The sequence below is a fragment of the Mus pahari genome, chromosome 1 (genome assembly GCF_900095145.1).
Source record: "Mus pahari chromosome 1, PAHARI_EIJ_v1.1, whole genome shotgun sequence".
Taxonomy (NCBI): Eukaryota; Metazoa; Chordata; class Mammalia; order Rodentia; family Muridae; genus Mus; species Mus pahari.
In genome coordinates this window covers 22572137-22591487 of record NC_034590.1, presented here as the reverse complement: position 1 = coordinate 22591487, position 19351 = coordinate 22572137, and the positions used below count along the sequence as shown (strand labels likewise).

At 48.7% G+C, this 19351-nt stretch overlaps 1 protein-coding gene across 2 annotated transcripts in view; it reads right to left on the bottom strand.

Moving 5' to 3' along the window:
* The window catches only part of Slc6a5 (solute carrier family 6 member 5), a 47569-nt gene extending 28676 nt beyond the window's left edge, over positions 1-18893 (bottom strand). The window contains exons 1-6 of one of the 2 annotated variants that reach the window (XM_021200313.2): positions 18811-18887; positions 16958-17500; positions 14417-14555; positions 11962-12093; positions 11557-11730; positions 1721-1862 (exon numbers count right to left, since the gene is read on the bottom strand). In XM_021200313.2, coding sequence (XP_021055972.1) covers positions 1721-1862; positions 11557-11730; positions 11962-12093; positions 14417-14555; positions 16958-17500; positions 18811-18813 — 1133 coding nt within the window. In that variant the 5' untranslated portion in view covers positions 18814-18887. Of the gene's footprint in view, positions 1-1720; positions 1863-11556; positions 11731-11961; positions 12094-14416; positions 14556-16957; positions 17501-18810 lie in introns of both variants that reach the window. The other variant, XM_021200316.2, reaches the window with a different exon arrangement.
* Between the last annotated feature and the right edge of the window lie 458 nt (positions 18894-19351).

The following is a 19351-nucleotide window of genomic DNA, read 5'->3' as shown; positions in this document are numbered from 1 at the left end:
AGCGGCCACATGAGGAGCCCAGCAGCCACATGAGGAGCCCAGCGGCCACATGAGGAGCCCAGCGGCCACATGAGGAGCCCAGCGGCCACATGAGGAGACCAGCGGCCACATGAGGAGACCAGCGGCCACATGAGGAGACCAGCAGCCACATGAGGAGACCAGCAGCCACATGAGGAGACCAGCAGCCACATGAGGAGCCCAGCAGCCACAAACACTGAAATCTCCAGCTCTGAGGGACCTAAGCCCCCCTTCTAGCTTCTACAGGAGTCTCTATAGCCACATATGCATAAACTCACAAGTCACTTAAACATACACACAAGTAAATAAATAAGATAAATCTTTTTTTAAAAGAAAGAAGAGGAAGAGGAAGAAGAATGATGTCAGGCTTTTCCGTACCAGAGCACTGTTGTACTTCTCAACTTTACAAAGCCAGAATGCAGAAAGCAGTCACTTAAAGTGCACCTCTACACTGTAGTTTGAGTTAGTTGTACTAGGCATGCTCCAAGGCTGATGTTGGCTAAAATGTGAAAGTACGCACTGTAGAGTGATTGCCTGGCACACATGCAGTCCTGCAAACCTCTCCAGTGCTTCGTGAACAGGACCCAGTGGTGCAGGCCTGTAATCCCATCATTGGGGAAAATGGGGGCAGGAGAATTTAGAGTGTAAGGTGAACTGTACCTCAGTGGACTACTTAGAGAGCTCAAGACTGGGCTGCATGAGACTCCAACAGCACTGTCTCATGTGACCTCAACATAGCTCAAGTGGGTCTGAGCACACCCCGGCTCCCTGATGGCTCCCCCTTAGCGTGCTTCAGTCCATTCCCCACCATTTTATAATTCCACTCGCTTGCAACCCTGCTCACACGAGAGTGCACATGAGTGGCTGGACCACATTGCTTTCCCCTCCATGAAATGTCTACACTGCCCCACTCCACAAACATTTCACCAAGGACACTTATAGCTGAACATCTTCTAGTAATCCTGAACCCCATCGCCAGCATTCAAAACTCAGAGAAAGGACAAAACTCAGCTAGGTGTGGGGCCTCATGCCTGTAATCCCAGCCCCAGAAAGACTCAGGCAAGAGGATTCTTGTGAGTTCAAAACTATCCCAGACCACATGGTGGGTCCAAGCCAGCCAGGGCTACAGAGAGAGTCTCTTTTTTGGAAAGAAGGGAAGGAAGAAAAAAGGGAAGGACAGGAAGGAAGAAGGAAAGGATGGAGGAAGGGGAAGAGAGGGAGGAAAAGGAAAGAATGAGAGCTGGAGGAAGGAAAGGAGAGATAAGGGAGAGAGGAGGAAGGGAGGGATGTAAGAAAGTCTGTCTCCTCCTTGAAACGAAGCGCCTGACCCTATTGGTTTTCTTACTTTTGAATTCTCTTCCCTGGAGGTCAAGGGCAGGTGGACAGAGTGACCTGGCCGGCAGGTGTCAGCTTGGATGACCTGAGTCACGGTTAGCACCTATTTCTTATTAACATGATAGATTGCCACAGTACCAATCTTGCTCTTACCGGTGTCATTTAGTTACCCCTCACATGCAGGCCCACAGTGCACAAAGCACATGGCTTGTGGAAGCCCAGCCAGACACAATCTCCCTCTCAGATCACTGGCATCAGCAAGGAGAGTACGAAGGGAGGCCGCCCGCCCCCTCCCACCTCACAGCTCTGGGCTGCAGACCATCTTCTGGGCTTGCTTATAGAGCTTCCCCAGACCCAGCCAGCTTACTTGAAGTACTCCTCACTCCCGCTGACAAATGTCTTATTGGCCTGGCTGGTGAAGTTAACCATTGTCAAGTTGGGGTAGGCCGTCATGCAGAAAGTAGAGTTCTTGATCTGTATCTTGGGATGGTCACCGATAACACAGGAATCTGTTCAGGAGAGGAAGAGGGTGGACCGGAAACCATGAGGTAAGTATGGAGAATGGACCGCGGTCTCTCTGCCGGTCCGAGGTAAGAAGCCAGAGCTCTAAGCACTGAGGAGCAGCAGGGAAATATTGGCGGAATGTATTTCTCACCCCACATTCTCCAGCCCCTGCAACACCTTGTGCTAATAACAAAACCCTACATGTAGGTAACCCTGGGATCTTTTATTATTATTATTATTATTATTATTATTATTATTATTATTATTATTATTATCTTTATTTACATTACAAATGCTATCCCGAAAGTTCCCTATACCCACCCTGCCCCTGCTCCCCTACCCACCCACTCCTACTACTTGGCCCAGGCCTTCCCTTGTGCTGGGTCATATAAAGTTTGCAAAACCAAGGGTCCTCTCTTCCCAGTGATGGCCAATTAGGCATTTTCTGCTACATATGCAGCTAGAGACACAAGCTCAGGGGGTACTGGTTAGTTCATATTGTTGTTGCAACTACAGGGTTGCAGCCCCCTTCAGTTCCTTGGGTACTTTCTCTAGCTCCTCCATTGGGGACCCTGTGTTCCATCCAATAGATGGCTGTGAGCATCCACTTCAGTGTTTGCCAGGCACTGGCATAGCCTCACAAGAGGCCGCTATATCAGGGTCCCTTCAGCAGAATCTTGCTGGCATGAGCATTAGTATCTAGGTTTGGTGGCTGATGATGGGATGGATTCCCAGATGGGGTAGTCTCTGGATAGTCCATCCTTTCATCTTAGCTCTAAATTTTGTCTCTGTACCTATATCCTTTCATGAGTATTTTGTTCCTTATTCTAAGGAGGAATGAAGTATCCACACGATGGTCATCCTTCTTGGTTTTCTTGTGTTTTGCATAATGTATCTCAACCCTGGGATCTTTAAAATAGAAAACCTGCGCTTGCGCCTTCAAACCCAGCACTCAGGAGGATCTCTGTGAGTTCAAAGCCAGCCTGGTCCATATAGTAAGATCCAAGCCATCCAGAGCAATACAGTAAGACCCTGTCTAAAAGAATTACTTTTTTAAATAAGGAAATGAGCTTTTTAAAGTCACTAAGGTCATTTAAAGGTCAGTAACACTACTGAATCCTATAGGTCATAAGAAAGATCAAAATTCAGGCCCACATCCTTAGGACACTACAGAAGGCATATCAGTTACAGATATCAGTTTAAGCATGGGTGTCCTGTGAAGCTCTAGTAAGTGGCTTTCTAGTAAGTGGTCTCTCTGGCCAGGACAAGAGCACCAGCCTATAATGCCAGCATGTTATCAGGCAGAGGCAGGAAGATCAAGCGGGCTGGGATACAGCTCGGTTGGTCGATTGCCAGGCATGCAGGAAACCCCGGGTTCCGTTCCCAGTACCGCATAAAACCAGGTGTAGTAGCTCACATCTGCAATCCCAACCCTAGGGAGGTGGATGCAAAGAGGTCAGAAGTTTAAGGTTATGACCAGCTTCACAGCACAGTTCTAAGACATCCTGAACTAGATTCGGGGTCAAACAAAAAAATAATTCCTAAACCCTGCTTTGAAGCACCACCTAGTAATACAGACAGCGCACAGTAGGTACTCTTAGAACCTGTGCTGTGCTCTTTCCACCCTCCCATGGGTAAGCAGGAATTGTGACTACACTGTGCTAAAGGGCCTTCAGCAGGACCTGAGACTGTGTCTTGGTGAATGTCATCATCATGGGCCATAACCCAGAAACATTGTTAACTTTTGTATCTGAGCAGCTCGCCACTAGTGACATCCAGTGCATAAAGACCAAGGATGCTGCTGCTGCTACAATGAGCAAGTCAGTTCTCCATTGACAAAGAATTATCCCATGCAAAATCTCAATAGCTGAGAATGCCTGGAATCAGAAGAGAAAAATCAATCACACATGCTTTAGAGTGCTAGGCACTGTTGAGGCTTGGTCTTTTGCTTGTATTGTAATGCTAAATGTTGGCCTCCAAGGCCTGGGTGCCTCCAGGGATAAGAAAGTCTAAACTTACCAAGTGACTTACACAAGTGATACTTTGTAACCTTGACCCCCGGCCCCAAAATTTTCCCTGACTGGTGAATAAAATGCCTACAGCCAATAGCTGGGGAGAAGAAAGACAGGCAAAGATGGGTTCCTGGGCTTGGGAGCTGAGGAGACCATAGGAGTGAAAAGAAGGTGGGAGAGGAGAAAGATGTCATAGGTTAGGAGTCAGGAAAGCATGGTCATGAGGCCATGACCTTCATGCTCTTAACTCCAATAAAAAATGGGCAGAAATTTGAAACAGAAAGCTTGCTGGACTCCCAAAAGACAGTTTCATCAAGCACCAAGTAGCAGGACAACTGGCACTGTGAGGACCAGTCTCAGGAATGTCTGCAACACTCAATGCCCATGGCCCTTCGGCCTTACATCACACTGTGAGCCAAGTCCTGGAATGAGCTGGTACCCAGAACTGCAGCTGTTTGCCAAGGATGCAAGTCCTGCCAGGAGGAACGGGGCACTCGCTGTTTGCAGTCCTCACTCTGATCTACCCCACTCTGGAGTACACAGCAGGGCTCATGGGCTCGGGCACCTAGAGAGTCCAGCACGGGTGCCCAAGGAGGAAGGCATAAAAGGGGAATGACGGGAGCAGCAGACATTCCCACCAATCTGCAATGACCTTTTCCAGGTGTTCGGGCCCAGATGCAGAAAGCAAGTCTGCATACCATCTTTCCTTTCTAAGTTTTGGAGACTGAGTTAAAAATTGTTCTAGACACCATGACAAAATGCATGCAGCGAAGATGCATTGTGCCACACCCCGAGCCACACCCTGTGTGAGTGCAGCCACCAGGGCAAGAGTAGGGGTTCAGCTCCAACTGCTGGGGATGGATGGATCTCATTCACAGGGCTATTGCAGGGACCAAAGCAAGTGAGATAAGAGGTTTAAAAATACTCAATAAATCCTAGCAATAACTCAATCTTTGTCATTATACCTGTCCACGGAGCAGACAGTGCTCTGTATCACTTCCGATGAACACAATGACCTACCTCAATTTCCTGCTGCTCCCCCACGCCCACCCCTAGTTAGCTCAGAATGCTGAGGGAAGATTCCAACAACATGGGCTGCTGATGTTGCTCGTTGCTTGGGTGTTTGCCTAGCAGCACGAAGCTCCGGTTCGGTCTTCAGCAGCACATTAGACCACATGTGGTGGTGCACACCTGTAATCCCAGCAAGTGACAGACCCGAGACAGGAAGGCTGCCAGGAGCGTGAGACCAAACCTTATCTCAAACAAGCAAGATTCAAATAACAGTCGGAAACTCCTCCCATTCTGATTGGTTCCTCAGACTCTCTGTGGAGTATTAATAACTTCCCAGGGCAAATCATACTTTGCTGGAAGAAGGCTGTCCTATGTGGTAATAACCAACGGCTGCTGCTCACCAAACACCAGTAGTCTTACCTCCCCAGACCAAAAAAAAAAAAAGCAAAACTGGCTCTGCTAAATCTCAGGCTGAGAATCTGTTTCTAGGTGTCTCCTAGAAGCTGCCTTTTCAATATTAGCTTTTTAAATTAAAAAGCAAAACAACAACAACAACAAAAATAACAACAACAACAAAAACAGTTTCAGGAGGATTCCAGACTCCCGACTATCAAATCTTTGCTGGGGAAGATTTCTTGTTCCCCAGAAGCAACCTGAACCAGGTGATTAAAGTTCCACTCAGATCCTCTTGGCGTAAATCACCACAGCTTTTTTTCTCGTTTTTCCTGATGAAAAGCAACCCATCCGCTAAGATCTCAGTGATCCCTGCTTGCTTCCAAAATTGCCTTTGTAGAGACTCCCTGGACCGGTGGGTGCCCAAAGGACAACCGCCAGCCAGCCCAGTGTAGCCTCATAAGAGCCTCATAAGCCTCATAAGAGTTCCAGGTTCCCACTGCAATGCTGCAGAGCCGCCAGCAGCCTCGAGCCTCCTGCAGTGTCTCTTTTAACCACTAGATGGCAGGAGCGTGCTTCCCGGCTCTCCGCCCTTTCTGTCCGCCAGAGAAGCAGTGACAGGCCATCTCATCAGAGCTCCGCGGCCCAACAACCCCGAACAAAGAACAGCGATAATGATCAGCTAAATTGGAAAGCTGTTGGAATGGGATTCTCTTTACTCGGGCAATTATTAATAAATGAAAGCACAGGAAAGACCGGGGAGAAAAGGGATCATTTAATTAAAGTTCTAATGAAAATTAAGCCATTCCAGAAATAGAAATGGTGTTTATACTGTTCCAATTTGAGCTGACCCAGCTAAGGCTCTGAACAAAACAGTGGCTGAACTCCCTCCGCAGGGTAGGGACAAACTGTCCTCCATTGCGGATCCTTGGAGGGCTGAGTCAGCCTGGGCAGGAGCCTGTCCTACAAGCTGTACCTAGTGACGCAGGAAGCTGAGACTAGAGGATTGCCATCTGAACTACAGAACAAGGCCTTGTCTTAATAAAAATGGGAAGAAAGATGAAATGACTGGGCATGTTCTATCTCTCTCTGTAGGCAGCCCCAGGGCTAGTCTCAGGCTGGAGTGGGCGCAGTGTTTGGCGTCTGCGTGCTGACATGAACAATCAGACAACGTGATCAGGGCAACACCGGTGGTGGACACACCTCCACCCACTGTGTGTAAGGGTCACAATATTAAGTCACTTATATGTCAGTTCATCTCCTGGGACGGTGCCAGGCTTGCTTTGAAAAGGAGGTGGTTACGGGGCTGAGGTGGTCTGCCTGGAGGGTCATTTGGGGAACACTGCAAGGGGGAAAAGGGGCGTCAGGTCCATTTCCCAAAGAAGCCTAGCTTGGTGTATCCATCTTGGAGATGGCATGGGAAAAGCTATTGTCTAAATACCCAACAGCTGGGCCAAGCAGAAGGGCTTTAAAGCAACTCGTATCTCTGTAGGACAGGATTCTGTTACCTTTCTATGTCACCTCAAAACTCAACAGGATTGAAACCCCTATCAAAGAGAACTTGACCCCATGTATAGAGCCCACCCATGTGCAGGTAATGCAGAAGCTGAGGGAGTACAGAGAGAGGGGTGGGTGAATATTGATACTTTGCTTTATTTAATTAACAAAAAATATTTAAAACTATGGTTATGCATGCTGTGGGCTCTGACTCGTCCATAGGCTCCTGGGAATAATCAGAGAATCCCATTGTCAGTGCTCTGGCTGTTTTAATGGTGTGTGGCTGGTGAATAGATGCCTAGCCATGCCAGGCCCTTAGCCCTCTGCCTCTCAGGGTTGCTTCAAACCACTCTGGAAGGAGACATGAAGCCAAACCAGGACAGTGTCATGCCTGCCTCTCTCTTGAGGCATCACCTATGTGCCTGGTCAAGGTACCCAGGTCACTTTAAAAAGAATAAACACACACATATAAAAACGGATAGACTACACAATAGATGCATACCTATGACAGAAAAATGGAGCAAAGATTGGCCCCAAACTGCTAAAATGTTTAGCCTTACATCCATGTAGATATCTCTAATAAAGATAAAATCCCACTATGAACATAGCACGCCCTTACATTTAGTAGGATATGGGAGGTTTTTTTTCCCCATGCTTTTATTTATGACTCTTTGTTTTTAATGATTATAGAATAACTTATTCTGAAGGGTGAGCCATGATTTATTTGAGCGATGGAATTGTGGGGATCTTTATCACATACTAAGTTCCTAGTGCTTTCCAGCACTGTGAATGTGATTGCAATTAGCCGTTTCGTACCGTACTTATCTGTAATTAGCCGTTTCGTACCATACTTGTCTGTCTCTAATTTTCCCTTTGCATGGATGCCTCAATGTAGAATCGTCACAATGATGGCTTAACTATTGTGTGTGTGATCTTTCTTGCTATCACACAGAATATCAACCACAAATATCACTTGGGGGAACACCTGTAATGATGTCACTTTTGCTGGGACTTGATAGACTAGAACACATGGACCAAAGATTCTTTAAGCACCCCGGACAGGCAGAAAATATGGGGGGGGGGTCACATGGCCCCAAATGCAGACCTTGCAACTTACAATGTAAGTTTGAAAACTCCTCTTAGTTATCTGGGAAAAAAAAAACCAATAATCATCATGTCACCTGCCATCTGCAAGTTCGTAGGTTCTGTTCAAGAGGGGCAAAAATATTACTTTATGGTGCAGCCTTGCAGTCTGGGAAACATTTAGCACTGGGCTAAGTCCTGTAGCCTTAAAAGACATGCACACTTGGACTCCAGTCCCCAAGTCCGACCAGACACCTAATTCAGAATTTCTGCTCAAGGTTGTTCACCTGTAACATAGAAACAATGGAATGCCTATGTAGGCTCGTTGCGCATATTAACATTGACAAATCGATGAATGAGCTTCTCAGAGAGATCAGCGTGCAGTGAAGGTGGCTGTCTTTAACATGTGCTCAGATGCTACACTGGTGACAGTGGACCTTATTGACAGAAGACTGCATATTTCTGAATGATACTCCCACCCGGGGGACAGCTGCAGGACACTGATCACCGTGACCATATGGTCTCTCAGGCACGCTCCAGAAAGCATCCTTGGATCCTAAATCAAAGCAACAACTTGATCCAGCACATACTCTTGGAAGGGAACTTCCTTTCCAGTCAGATTTTGGCAAAGACAAGCTGGACTCTGAGATGGGTTGTGACCTGAGTTTTCTCCACTCAAGGCAGCAGGCAGTTCCTGGAAAATGTGCTTGATCTAAACTTGGTGGTTGTTTCCAAGAAGATATTCTGGCATCTGATTGCTGCTTGTGATTCTGTGAAGAGCTACACGTGAATCTCTCCAAAAATCACAGATTTTTTTTTTTTTAGAGGTAACTACTGCATGGGGCAAAGAAGATGGGCTATACCCCATTCCTAAACCAAGTATGGTCCACATTGTCAAAAACTATTCTGGAGGTGGGGAGTGTGTTACTCAATGGTGGCTCATATGTCTGTGTTCAGTCCCCAACAGCAAGAAAAACAGAAAGGCACTGAGCAACTCCTGCCCTGGTAGTTCCTAGCTTGGCTTACACTTGAGCAAAAAAAAAAAAAAAAAAAAAAAAAAAAAAAAAAAAAAAAAAAAAAAAAAAAAACATATTGTTTCCTTTTTGAGATGGGATCTCATGTAACCCACTGGCCTCAAGCTTGCTATGCGGTCAAGGGTGACTTTGAATTTCTAGTCCTCCTGCCTCTACCTCCAGGGTACTGGAATGAATCCTAGGCATTCACTATCACACCAAGCTTATGCTGTGCTGGGGATCAAACTCAGGGTCCTATGCACGGTACACAGTATTCTATCCACTGAGAAGGATCCTAAGTTCAAATCGGAGAAAATTTTAAATCCTGGTTCCCAGGGTCATCAACGCAGTCTGATCTTTAATTCATCAAGTTTGTTCCTTAAGTGACTGACATTGCTCATTCCCAGGTGACTCTGATATGCAGCTACCAGCTTTGGGTACCACTCTAGTGCCCTGAGAAAACTGTCAACAGGGAACCAGTGGAGATGAAGACCATGAGCCCCACAGATACTGAGGGACACTTAGCCTTGGTCATGCATCCATAGGGAGGAATCTTGTACTTGGGAACCTGTGCAAGCCCCTTGGGAACCTGTGCAAGCCCTGTTCCCCACTCCTGAGCCCTTCCAGGTGTACAGAGTTTGGATTGAAGGGAAACAACTTTATTGTTCCTCTCTTTTGCTATTATTTAAAACCTTTCCAGGTAGAGGCTGGGTGGTGTGTGTGTGTGTGTGTGTGTGTGTGTGTGTGTACATGACATGCATGTGTGTGTAAAAGCAGTACAGCGTATACTGTGTCCTTCAATATGGGGCTGAGACTATAGGACATGTGTTCATTTCAATGTGCAATGTCCTCCATAGATTCGAGTATTTGAGCACTTGGTCCCCAGTAGGTGGTGCTGTTGGGGGGGGGATTAGGAGGTGAGGCCTTGCTGGAGGAAGTACTGACTGGGAGCAGACTTGAGGGTTTACAGCATTGCCCACATGATGATGTGAATAAGAATGTCCCCTATGGGCTCATTCCTTTGAGTGCTTAGTCATCAGGGAGCGGCACTACTTGAGAAGGATTAGGGGGTGTGGCCTTGTCGAAGCAGGTGCACCACTGGGTGGGCTTTAAGGTTTCAAAAGCCCACACCAAAGCCAGTGTCTCTCTCTTCCTGCTGCCTGCTGTAGTCTCAAGTTATTGTTCCACATCCAAGGACATGGTTTATACTGTAGTACTTTTATACACACATGTACATCACACATATCACACACACACACACACACACACACACACACCACCCAGCCTCCACCTAGAGAAGTTTTGAATACCACTTCCCTTCTATCCAAACATTGCACACCTGCAGGATTTGGATGTAGAACTCTCACCTACGTCTCCAGCTGTCTAATTGCATGCTGCCATGCTCTCTGCCCTGATGATAATGGATGAAACTTCTGAAACTATAAGCAAGCTCCAATTGAATGCTGTCTTTTATAAGAGTTGTCATGGTCACAGTGTCTCTCCACAGCAATAGAGCACTGATTAAGACACCCCATTTCCAGTGTGTTCTCTGTTTCCTGATGTGATCTTTCAGCTTCCTGATTCTTTGGCCACGCTCCCCCCTCACAATGGACTCCTGTTTTCCATAAGGTAGAATAAGCTCATTCTTCCAAAAGTCACCTTGGGTCATGGCTCTTTATCGTAGCACCCAGAGGTAACCAACACAGCAGGGAAGAAGTCATTTTATGCTATGAACACACCCATGGGGGGCAAACAATGTCACAGTTCCACGAGGTATGGGTGCTGGAGGGGAAAGAACTGGTATGGGAGGTGAATGTTAGAACAAATCAAAGAGATCATGTGCAACTGGCCTCAGTAGGATCCCACCTTCCAAGGAAAACCTAGGAGAGACCTCTTGCTTACTGGTACACACACACACATACACATACACATGCACTCACACACACACACTCACACACTCACAGATTTGTGCACATTCATAGCTGCTGTCATATCCCCGTGTCTTTCCTCTGGCAAGCATAGGAATGTAGATACAGAACAGTCATTATTTCTGTTTCCTGGGTCTCCTGGCATTCACTCCTTCCTTCCACCCAATCAGCTGAAAATGTGCCCCTGATGCCTGGACACAGTGGGTTTCACACACCCAGCACCAATTTTCCTTTCTCCCCACAGCAGGAAGTGCTCTCCTTGGTCCTCATACAACACACATTTCTAACAGAGTCTGGGGCAGAGCTCCGGGATCACATGTATGGGGTTCCTGGAGTCTATGTGACTTGTGGCATTATTATTGAGAACTCTGCCAATGAGGATCTCAGAAAAAAAAAAAATGCCAGAGAGGGTTGCAAACTCCCTCCCAGATCACAGCTAGATGGACATATATTCAATGAAACAAAGCAAAACATAGATTGCTTGGTAAAAATGCAAATTTCCTGGCTTTACCCACTCTAATAAAGCAAGCATCCCACACAGGAATGTTAACCTGGACATTAAACAAACACATCAGCTCTCCGGGAGGCAGCAAGACTTTTCTGACTCCCATCGTTTTAGGCATGAGCTTTCTAAACATTATAATTCAGTATGTTTGCACGTGTGACTTCACCTCTGTGCACCCTGGGCCTGGCCTGCCTCTTAAGTGTTCACTGAGTATCTGTTGAATGAACCACAGACAGCTAAAGCATGCCCAAACTTACCTAGTAAAAGTTTGGTTTTATCTTTGCATTCTGGTGTGTTCCACGGGTTGTTGCAGGAACCCCAGGGCAGCACAGACACAAAGGAGGCAAACAGGTAGAAGAGCGTGTAGCAGATGATGACGTTGTAGTATATGGCTATGAGGACAGAGATGATGAGCATCGCGATGCCACAGCCTGCAAAGGTGAAGGACCTGTGTTGGTGTCATCACAAACCCCATGCAAGAATGGTACCCACAGAGATGCTCCGCACAGGGGATGCATCCACAGAAATGGAGACAATCTGCCAAGGACTCCACAAGGGCAGAAACAATGAAGGGAAAATGAGAGGGAGTAGGTGTCCCTCCTTAAGTCTGGAAGGTGACAGGGAGGGCAAAGCCAGGAGGCAAAGAAGAGAACTGGACTCACCCTGCAGAGCTGGGATGGCCTTCCACACAGACACAGGGCCCTGGCTGGCAAACTGGCCCAGGGACACCTCTAGGAAGAAGATAGGTAAGCCAGCCAGTGCTAGCATCATCAGGTAAGGGATGAGGAAAGCGCCTGGGAGAGAAAGTGGGAAGGAAGAGTCAGGAGACATAAGCAGGGCTCAGGCCCAACTCAACCCTCTGGGCTGGACTTGGTCTTCTTAAACATAAACTGAAGAAGCTTTTAATGTCCTAGCTCTACAGTTGGCACCCACTGGGCAGTTTAGGGCCTTCTTCCAAAATCATAAAGCTATACAGTACTTGCCCTCAGTTTCCCACCAGAAAGAAGTTGCATGCCTTGTGGTGTGTTCTTTACAATGCTTTGATTCCCACACCGACTCCCAAATTAAACCCTTCCACTCTTTCACAAATCCATGCCTTTCACTGGAGGCAGATTTGGTGGATTCCCATTAATACCTAGGCCCTCTGTGGGCCCTCAAACATTCAGCTAAGCTGGATTTGTGATCCTCCTGTCTGAGGAAACCACCAACCTTCACCTCCCCAGAGCTGGGCCTGCTCTGCCTGCTAACAACTGGGTGCCCTCTCAGCTCTGGCCCACCCACACCAACCTCCTTCTCCACTCAGAACTTAGTGCTCAGAAGTCAGCCCTCCTTCTGGGGCAGAACTCTTCCCACAGTCCCCTCGCCCCGAGAAGCAACCTTCTCTTCAAAATATTTATGCTGCTGTCTCCGCTAGACCGCGTGAGCTCTCAGAAGTGCTTCTCCTTCAATTCTGTTACTCCCTCGGGGCCTGGAGGAGGCTGTAGTACCTAGTACCTGCGGCCTTGCTGGGTTCTGGGGAAGGGCAAGGATTTTCAGGCCTGGAGAGAATTACCAGGACAGGAGTCAAGGTCAATTTTGGGTACTAGAGATAACAGAATCTGGAGGGCTGTGCTCAGCTCAGGAAGCTACTCCCTCACCCCCACCCTTCCCCTGACTTCTTCCAGGTCGGTCTGGCAGAGGGTCATTTTCTGCCAAAGCCTCCAGTCAGGAAGGTCCCAGTAGAGAGACCAGGAACTTGGGCTCCTTCTCTATTCTCTCTATTCTCTCTGGATAGAAATTTAAAAGAAAAAAAAATGTTCATTGTGTGCCGAAGCTCCCCTCGCTGCTGCGAGGCGCCTGAGCCGCACTGCGGACAAAGCCTCTGCTTTTCTTCTTGCCCCCCTTATAATCTTCAGGGCCGTGCTAAACAAGGGCGGTGGGCACTTTCCCGGGCAAAAGCTCTCTTCTGGAATTCCCTCCCCTCGTTCCATCGCACGAGCAAGCCCCCTCCCGCCCCCATCCCTGCAGCCCCAAGAACAGCACCTCGTCCCTACACTTGGGCCTGGAGATTCCCTGCTGGGGGGAAGAATGGAAACCCAGTCAGGGCGCTGCTGCGTCCTATCAGTTTCCGGGGCACCCCTGATTTCCGAACACTTTGTATCTGCATTAATACTTGTCAACGTGTCTTATTCGGAAGGTGTCTTACTGGAGGGTGTTTTCTATTTTACACCATAACTGTCCCCTGCTGCAGCATGGGTTCTACTCGGGGCACCAGATACCTTCTGGAGCAGACGGACCTAAAACCGGGCCAGAGAAGACTGGGCGAGGGGTGCATTCCTTGCACTTTGGGTCCAAAAGAGATGCAAGTTTCTGGAGGACCCTTGTTAACTGGCCTGGGGTGAGCAGCCAGCCCCTGGCCTGAACCTCTGGTGGCAAGCCAAGGGACCCTGGCTTAATAGGGCCCCTTCCTGGTGGGTATGTCCAAGATCCAGTGAGTTCTAATCCATGCTCTTCGGTGTCTCCACTCTTCTTTCAAAGGCAGCATCTTTCACACAGTGAGGGCACACGGAAGTAAATTCATCTTTGCTAAATGATATAACTAAAATCAAAATATCTCCTGCCTCTTCCCAAGGAAGGGAGTGTTACGGTGGAGTATTCCTGAGAGATTGCCCAGTAAGTAGGTACACCCCAAGTTCCCCACTGCTCTCTTGCACCCTGCATTCTGTCAAGGTTGTTCTTTCTCAGTCTCCAAAGGAGGAGGAGGCTCGAATTTCCCAGTTACAACCAGATACTATTTGACCTTCAGGACAGCAGGGCATCAGGCTTTAAAGTGCATTCCCTACAAGGGAGTACTCACTTCCTGACTAACCAGTGTTTAACTTGAATTCAAACATCTCTGCTTCCGTGTACACTTGCCTGGGGACCCAGAGATCTCTAGTGAGTGAGGCCTACACCTCAGCTGAGCCCATGTCCACTCTGAAATCCAGCGGGTTCCATTAGCTCCTGCAGTCTGGCCTGCAGAGGACCAGGTTGCCCCAATCTTCCCTCCCAACCTCTATTTAAGGTCCTCAGACGCACCCATCCCATCCCTCCAGTGCCCGCCCCCTCCGCAGGCCGGAAAGAGCTGAAAAGCCATACCTCCCCCGTTCTGGAAGGCCAGGTAGGGAAACCTCCAAACATTGCCCAGCCCCACTGCGTACCCCACCATGGACAGGATGAAGTCCAGTTTGCTGGACCAGTTCCCTCGGGCCTTATTCTCATCCCCTTGCTCGTCCTCCTGAGGGCGGAAAAGCACATTGTCGGATAGCAGACCCAGATAGGTCCTCAGCAGGCCCCATTCAGCCCTCCCCGAAACAGCTGAGGGTCCCCCCACCCCCCCCCCCCGGCAAGCAGATCCCCAGTTTCCCCACATAGGATGCATCGGCAAGCAAGATCCCAAGTCTGAAGAAAGGATGCATCTACGAGCAGAGCCCTTACCCCTCACTCCTGTACTGAGTCTTCAGCAAGCACCACCAACCCCCCCCCAATCTTATTCTAAAGATCCTCTTTAATCAGACCTCTGACCCGGTTTCCTAATTCCTAGAGTCAGGGCACACCAGCAAGCAACCTTCCCCAAGCATATCCGTCCCTTCATACCCAACCTGTCGCCAGGAGTTCATTTAGCAAGCAGACTCCCAATATCATGCCTGAAGTTCCCAGCAAGCAGGTTCCAAACCAATTCCTTCCCCCACCCCATAAAAGCCCTCCCTGCACACCCCCTCCTCAGTCCTTTCTTCAAAACGTGTGGCAGAAATAAGAATTGTAATGCTTCCAGCCAGCCAGAGCCCCCGCCTCACATTTCTCTGCCAAAACTTGCAGGCAAAACCTGCCCAGTCAGCTAATTTTAAAAGGTGCATCCTTTAGTCCTGGAGCGAGCAGGATGGAGAATTGGAGAAGACTAATGTGGTAAGAAACAGGACAGCCAAAACTACTCCTTCTGATCTGGATCTTGCTACCAAGTAGGACAACTCCCTGTGCACTGCTGGGGCTCAGCCTCTGTCCACATCTGGACAATGGGGGGGGGGAGACTGAATAATTGTCTCTGGGGCATCTGCCAACTTACATAGTCTGTGAATCTCTAACCTTCTGTCTCCAAGCTCACATGGACTTGATTCTAGAAAACCTCAGCAAAATGAATGGGAAAGGCACCTTATGTGAACTCTGTTTTCCTTACACCCAGACATTGGGGTACCCTGCTCCCCAGTCACCCTTCACCTATCAAATGACAGCAGGGGGTACTTCACGTGATTCTCCAGATCATGGAGGAAGAAGCAGTGATGGTCAAGAGAGAAGATGGCATATGATCCGGAGAAGGGCAGAGTGATTGTCGGAAGGGGCTGAAACATTGGTACTCTCAGGCCTGGCAGCCCTTACTCAACCCCATTGCTGTTCCTCCCCCACCCCCACACGGCTCCACCCCTAGCCCCACCCCCAACACAGCTGACTTGGTAAGGGAGTCCCAGCTCTTTTTGTCGCAGTGCAGAGGTAAAGGGAGGTGTGGGAAACATAGTTTCTACTCCGCTGGTGGGCACCTGCCATTAAAAGCATCATCTAATATATGCAGAACAGTGTTCTAGAAAGAAATTCCAAAGCAAAGAAACATGTAAATGCAAGGTTATTTCTAGTTACCCTGATGACTGGGTGACTGAGTTCCTACTATGCAAGTGGGGGTGGGGCTACAGATGAAGAGAGACAGGTCTATAAACCCTACATTGCACATGGCAATGCTCCATCTGCCCCCACCCCAGCCTTTGAGCTCTGGCCACACACCTAGCCCATGACTGCAGGGCTAAAGGGGGAGCTAAAGGAGGGACAGGCCAAGGAAAGGGAAGAGCGGGATAGGGGGCACGGGAGGGGACGCAGGGGGGATTCAGAGAAGGAAGAGAAATCACTGGGGTGAAATGGAACAAAAGCCTTTAAGGAAGAAAATTGGTCTGTATCCCTGGTCCAGAGATCAGGGTTCACTCTGTACATTTTTTTTTCCTATCTCTGGTTAAGGGGATACCCAAATGGGAAGGGACAAGTGAGAGGGACTATGTTAGGGGAATGGAAAAAGAAACTACGTTCTGGGGTTTAGAAGAGGCCAGGTTAAGAGACCCTGATGCTTAACTTCAGTAGCACCTCTTTAAGAGTTCCTTGACTCACATGGGGAGAGCTCCCAGAATAAGGTCCATCCCCCTCCCATACCACCCCAGGATTCCTTTTAAATTGGAGTTTTTCTTTTTAAAGAACCGAAAAAGACTCAGACATTGATAGGATGGAGACTCGCGTCTGTAGCAAGATGCAGAATCTATCTGCTTTTATTTAACGGATCTGCACCGGTTCTACAGCTGAGGCTGGGAAGGGCAAGTCCGAACCTTGCTGGCTCGATCGCTGCACACACACACACACACACACACACACACACACACACACACACACACACACACACACACACACACAAACCTTAACTGAGGACCTGACTCCCCTCCCCGCCCCCAGCAGTGCGAGCCTCCGAAGCCCCAAAGCTGCCTCCAGCATCCACCACCTGGCATTGCCAACCCGTTTCAACATCAGCATACGTGCACCCGCCAGGGCCCAGCTCCCTTCACGCGCGGTTTGTGAGCAGCAGGCAGCGGGGGCCGCTTGTAACCTGCTTACCGGTATGGTAGTGGTGGCCACGCTGCCCGGGAGCACCGACGCGATGCCATCGGTACCCAACACTACTGTGCTCTGGCTCATATTCACCCAGCCCACGGCTGGGGTATTGTTGTGCTCCAGTGTGCCCTTGCCCACACTCACGTTCGCGTCCTCCTCCGGGCCACGCAGAGCTGGAATCTTGCAGTGCAGAGCGTTGCCAGCCCCAGCGGCCCCGGAAGGGGGATTGGCCTGTGCGCTGTGCCCTTCGCTTAAGTCCCGGAGGGCCGCGGAGGTCGCTTGTGCCCGGGGGCTGCTGAGTTTACAAAACCCTACTCCAGGCTGCTGGGCCTCGCAGGCTCTCGCATCCGCAGACTGGAAAGTTTGGGCGCCGGTGGAAGCCGACCTGGGCACACGTAGCGGCTGGACAGCGGCCGCGGGGGCCTCAGCAGGATGATCCTGTTCTGGGCTGGTCCTAGGTGCACGAGGGCTATCCCGGTGGCCCGGCACCGCTGCCTCCAAGATGTTGGGTGGCTGTTTATTCATTTCCTTGGGAGCACTGCAATCCTGCAAACACAATGTCAAGTTCGTGCAAAACAAACAAACAAAAAGTCACGGCAGCATTAAAAATAAAATATATGGGTCTGCACACATTCCAGGTCCAGGCACAAAATAGACAGGGTAGCAAACGGAACCGGTGTTTCTCCACTCGCCAGACCTGTCTGTAACCCTTGGACACGAAGAAGCTAATATTTTCTCCCAAGTGGAGGAGGCACTAAGACAGAAGAATGAGTGGGTTTTGACAGGGGGAAAGAGGCGGGCAATATAGAAATAACCCTACAGCCAGGAGCTCCCTGCCCTCTGTGGATTTCAAATCAAGGCTGTGGGTACCACATCCCCTTCACCATTGTGGAGAAAGATTCTTTAATTTTCCGCCCCATTTCCTTTGTCATTCAACAATGCACATTGCCTTTTTTCCCCCCCTATAAACAAGCTGTGATCACAAAACATGCTCTGGGGTAGGCCAAGGCTGGATGCCACACGGGTAAATTCAAACTCCAGCATTCCAGTCTACTTTGGTCGCCCAAGAAGCAAAGTCAAGGATAAAGGTTGTTTTTTTTTTTTAAATCAAAATATTACTACCAACAAACAGCCCACCGCTAAAACAATAAACTAGATGGGAAAAGCATGGTGGCTGGCTTTTATCCTTACATTCTCTTCATTTGATTCCATACCCCTCAAATGTATATGGATCATGCCAATTTTTTATTTTTATTTTGCTGTCCATTTCCAGGAATATAATATTCTTTCCGTCCCAACTCTTGACTGAGTACCAAATCTCACCAATAATTTTCATTAGCTTTCTCCCTATTGAATTTTAAACGTGAAGACTTGCCAGCAATGGGTTTCCCTTTGGCTGCCGCGTGTTAGTGTTACGTTTCAGAGTTCCAAGATAGTATAAATAATTACTTTACTGTAAAACCAATCAAAGTACCTTCTCGTCAACCGAAAACCTCTGCTCTAACCCGCGGCACAAACGCACAAACCGAGTTTAAGTGCACCAAACCCAATGCCTGGACTCCAGTCTGCATTCTCAATTGCCCCTAAGACCCAGAGCGACTCGCAGTGAAAGGAAATCTTGACTTTCAGCACCACGGACAGTACCTGAGATCGCGTTTAAGAGCGGCTTTACCAACTAGGGAAACCTCTCCTGCCCTCCGGCAAGGCTCCCAAGTATGAATACCTGAACTTGAGCCTTGGAAAATGGTTTTCTGTCTCTCCTATTGCAGATATTTCCAAAAAGAAATACCCCAAACGAACCGGCCATCCTTATCCCCACATCCACCTTTCTTTGGAGAATAAAAGCAAGCACTCACCATGTCTGATGTGAACAACAGATTGAACCGTAGAGTAAAATCCACTACTGGTCTAGGTTTGGCCCTGGAACAAGAGGCGCTTTCTATATCTCCCCGGGAAAGGCCGGGTTTGCGTCAGTGGGAAGCAAGGTGCCCTTCGTTTGACATCTTCCTGATAATACACGTTTGATAAATCATTACCCCTTTGGATTCGGATTTTAAAGGGACAACAGCCTGGAGTACGCTGTCTTGTTGTCACTCCGGTAGGAGGGGGCTACGTGTTTGGCGTGACTCATGTGGGTCTGATTACTAAACCAAAGCCGGTGGGAGGGAACGGGAAAAGTTTGGCACCTCCTAATTAAGGGAAACATGGGAGAGACACGTCCCACTGCGCCCAAGACTCCAAGGCAAGGCGCAGCCGCCAAGCAAACAGATTGGATTGAAGTGAGGGAGGGGGATCAAATCAGTCTCCCTCTCCCATCAAATTTGCTTGCGCTCTCCCTGAATCTCTGTCCGATTCTAAAATACTCCCCCCCCCCCAATAATGGCAGGCCTGTTTCTG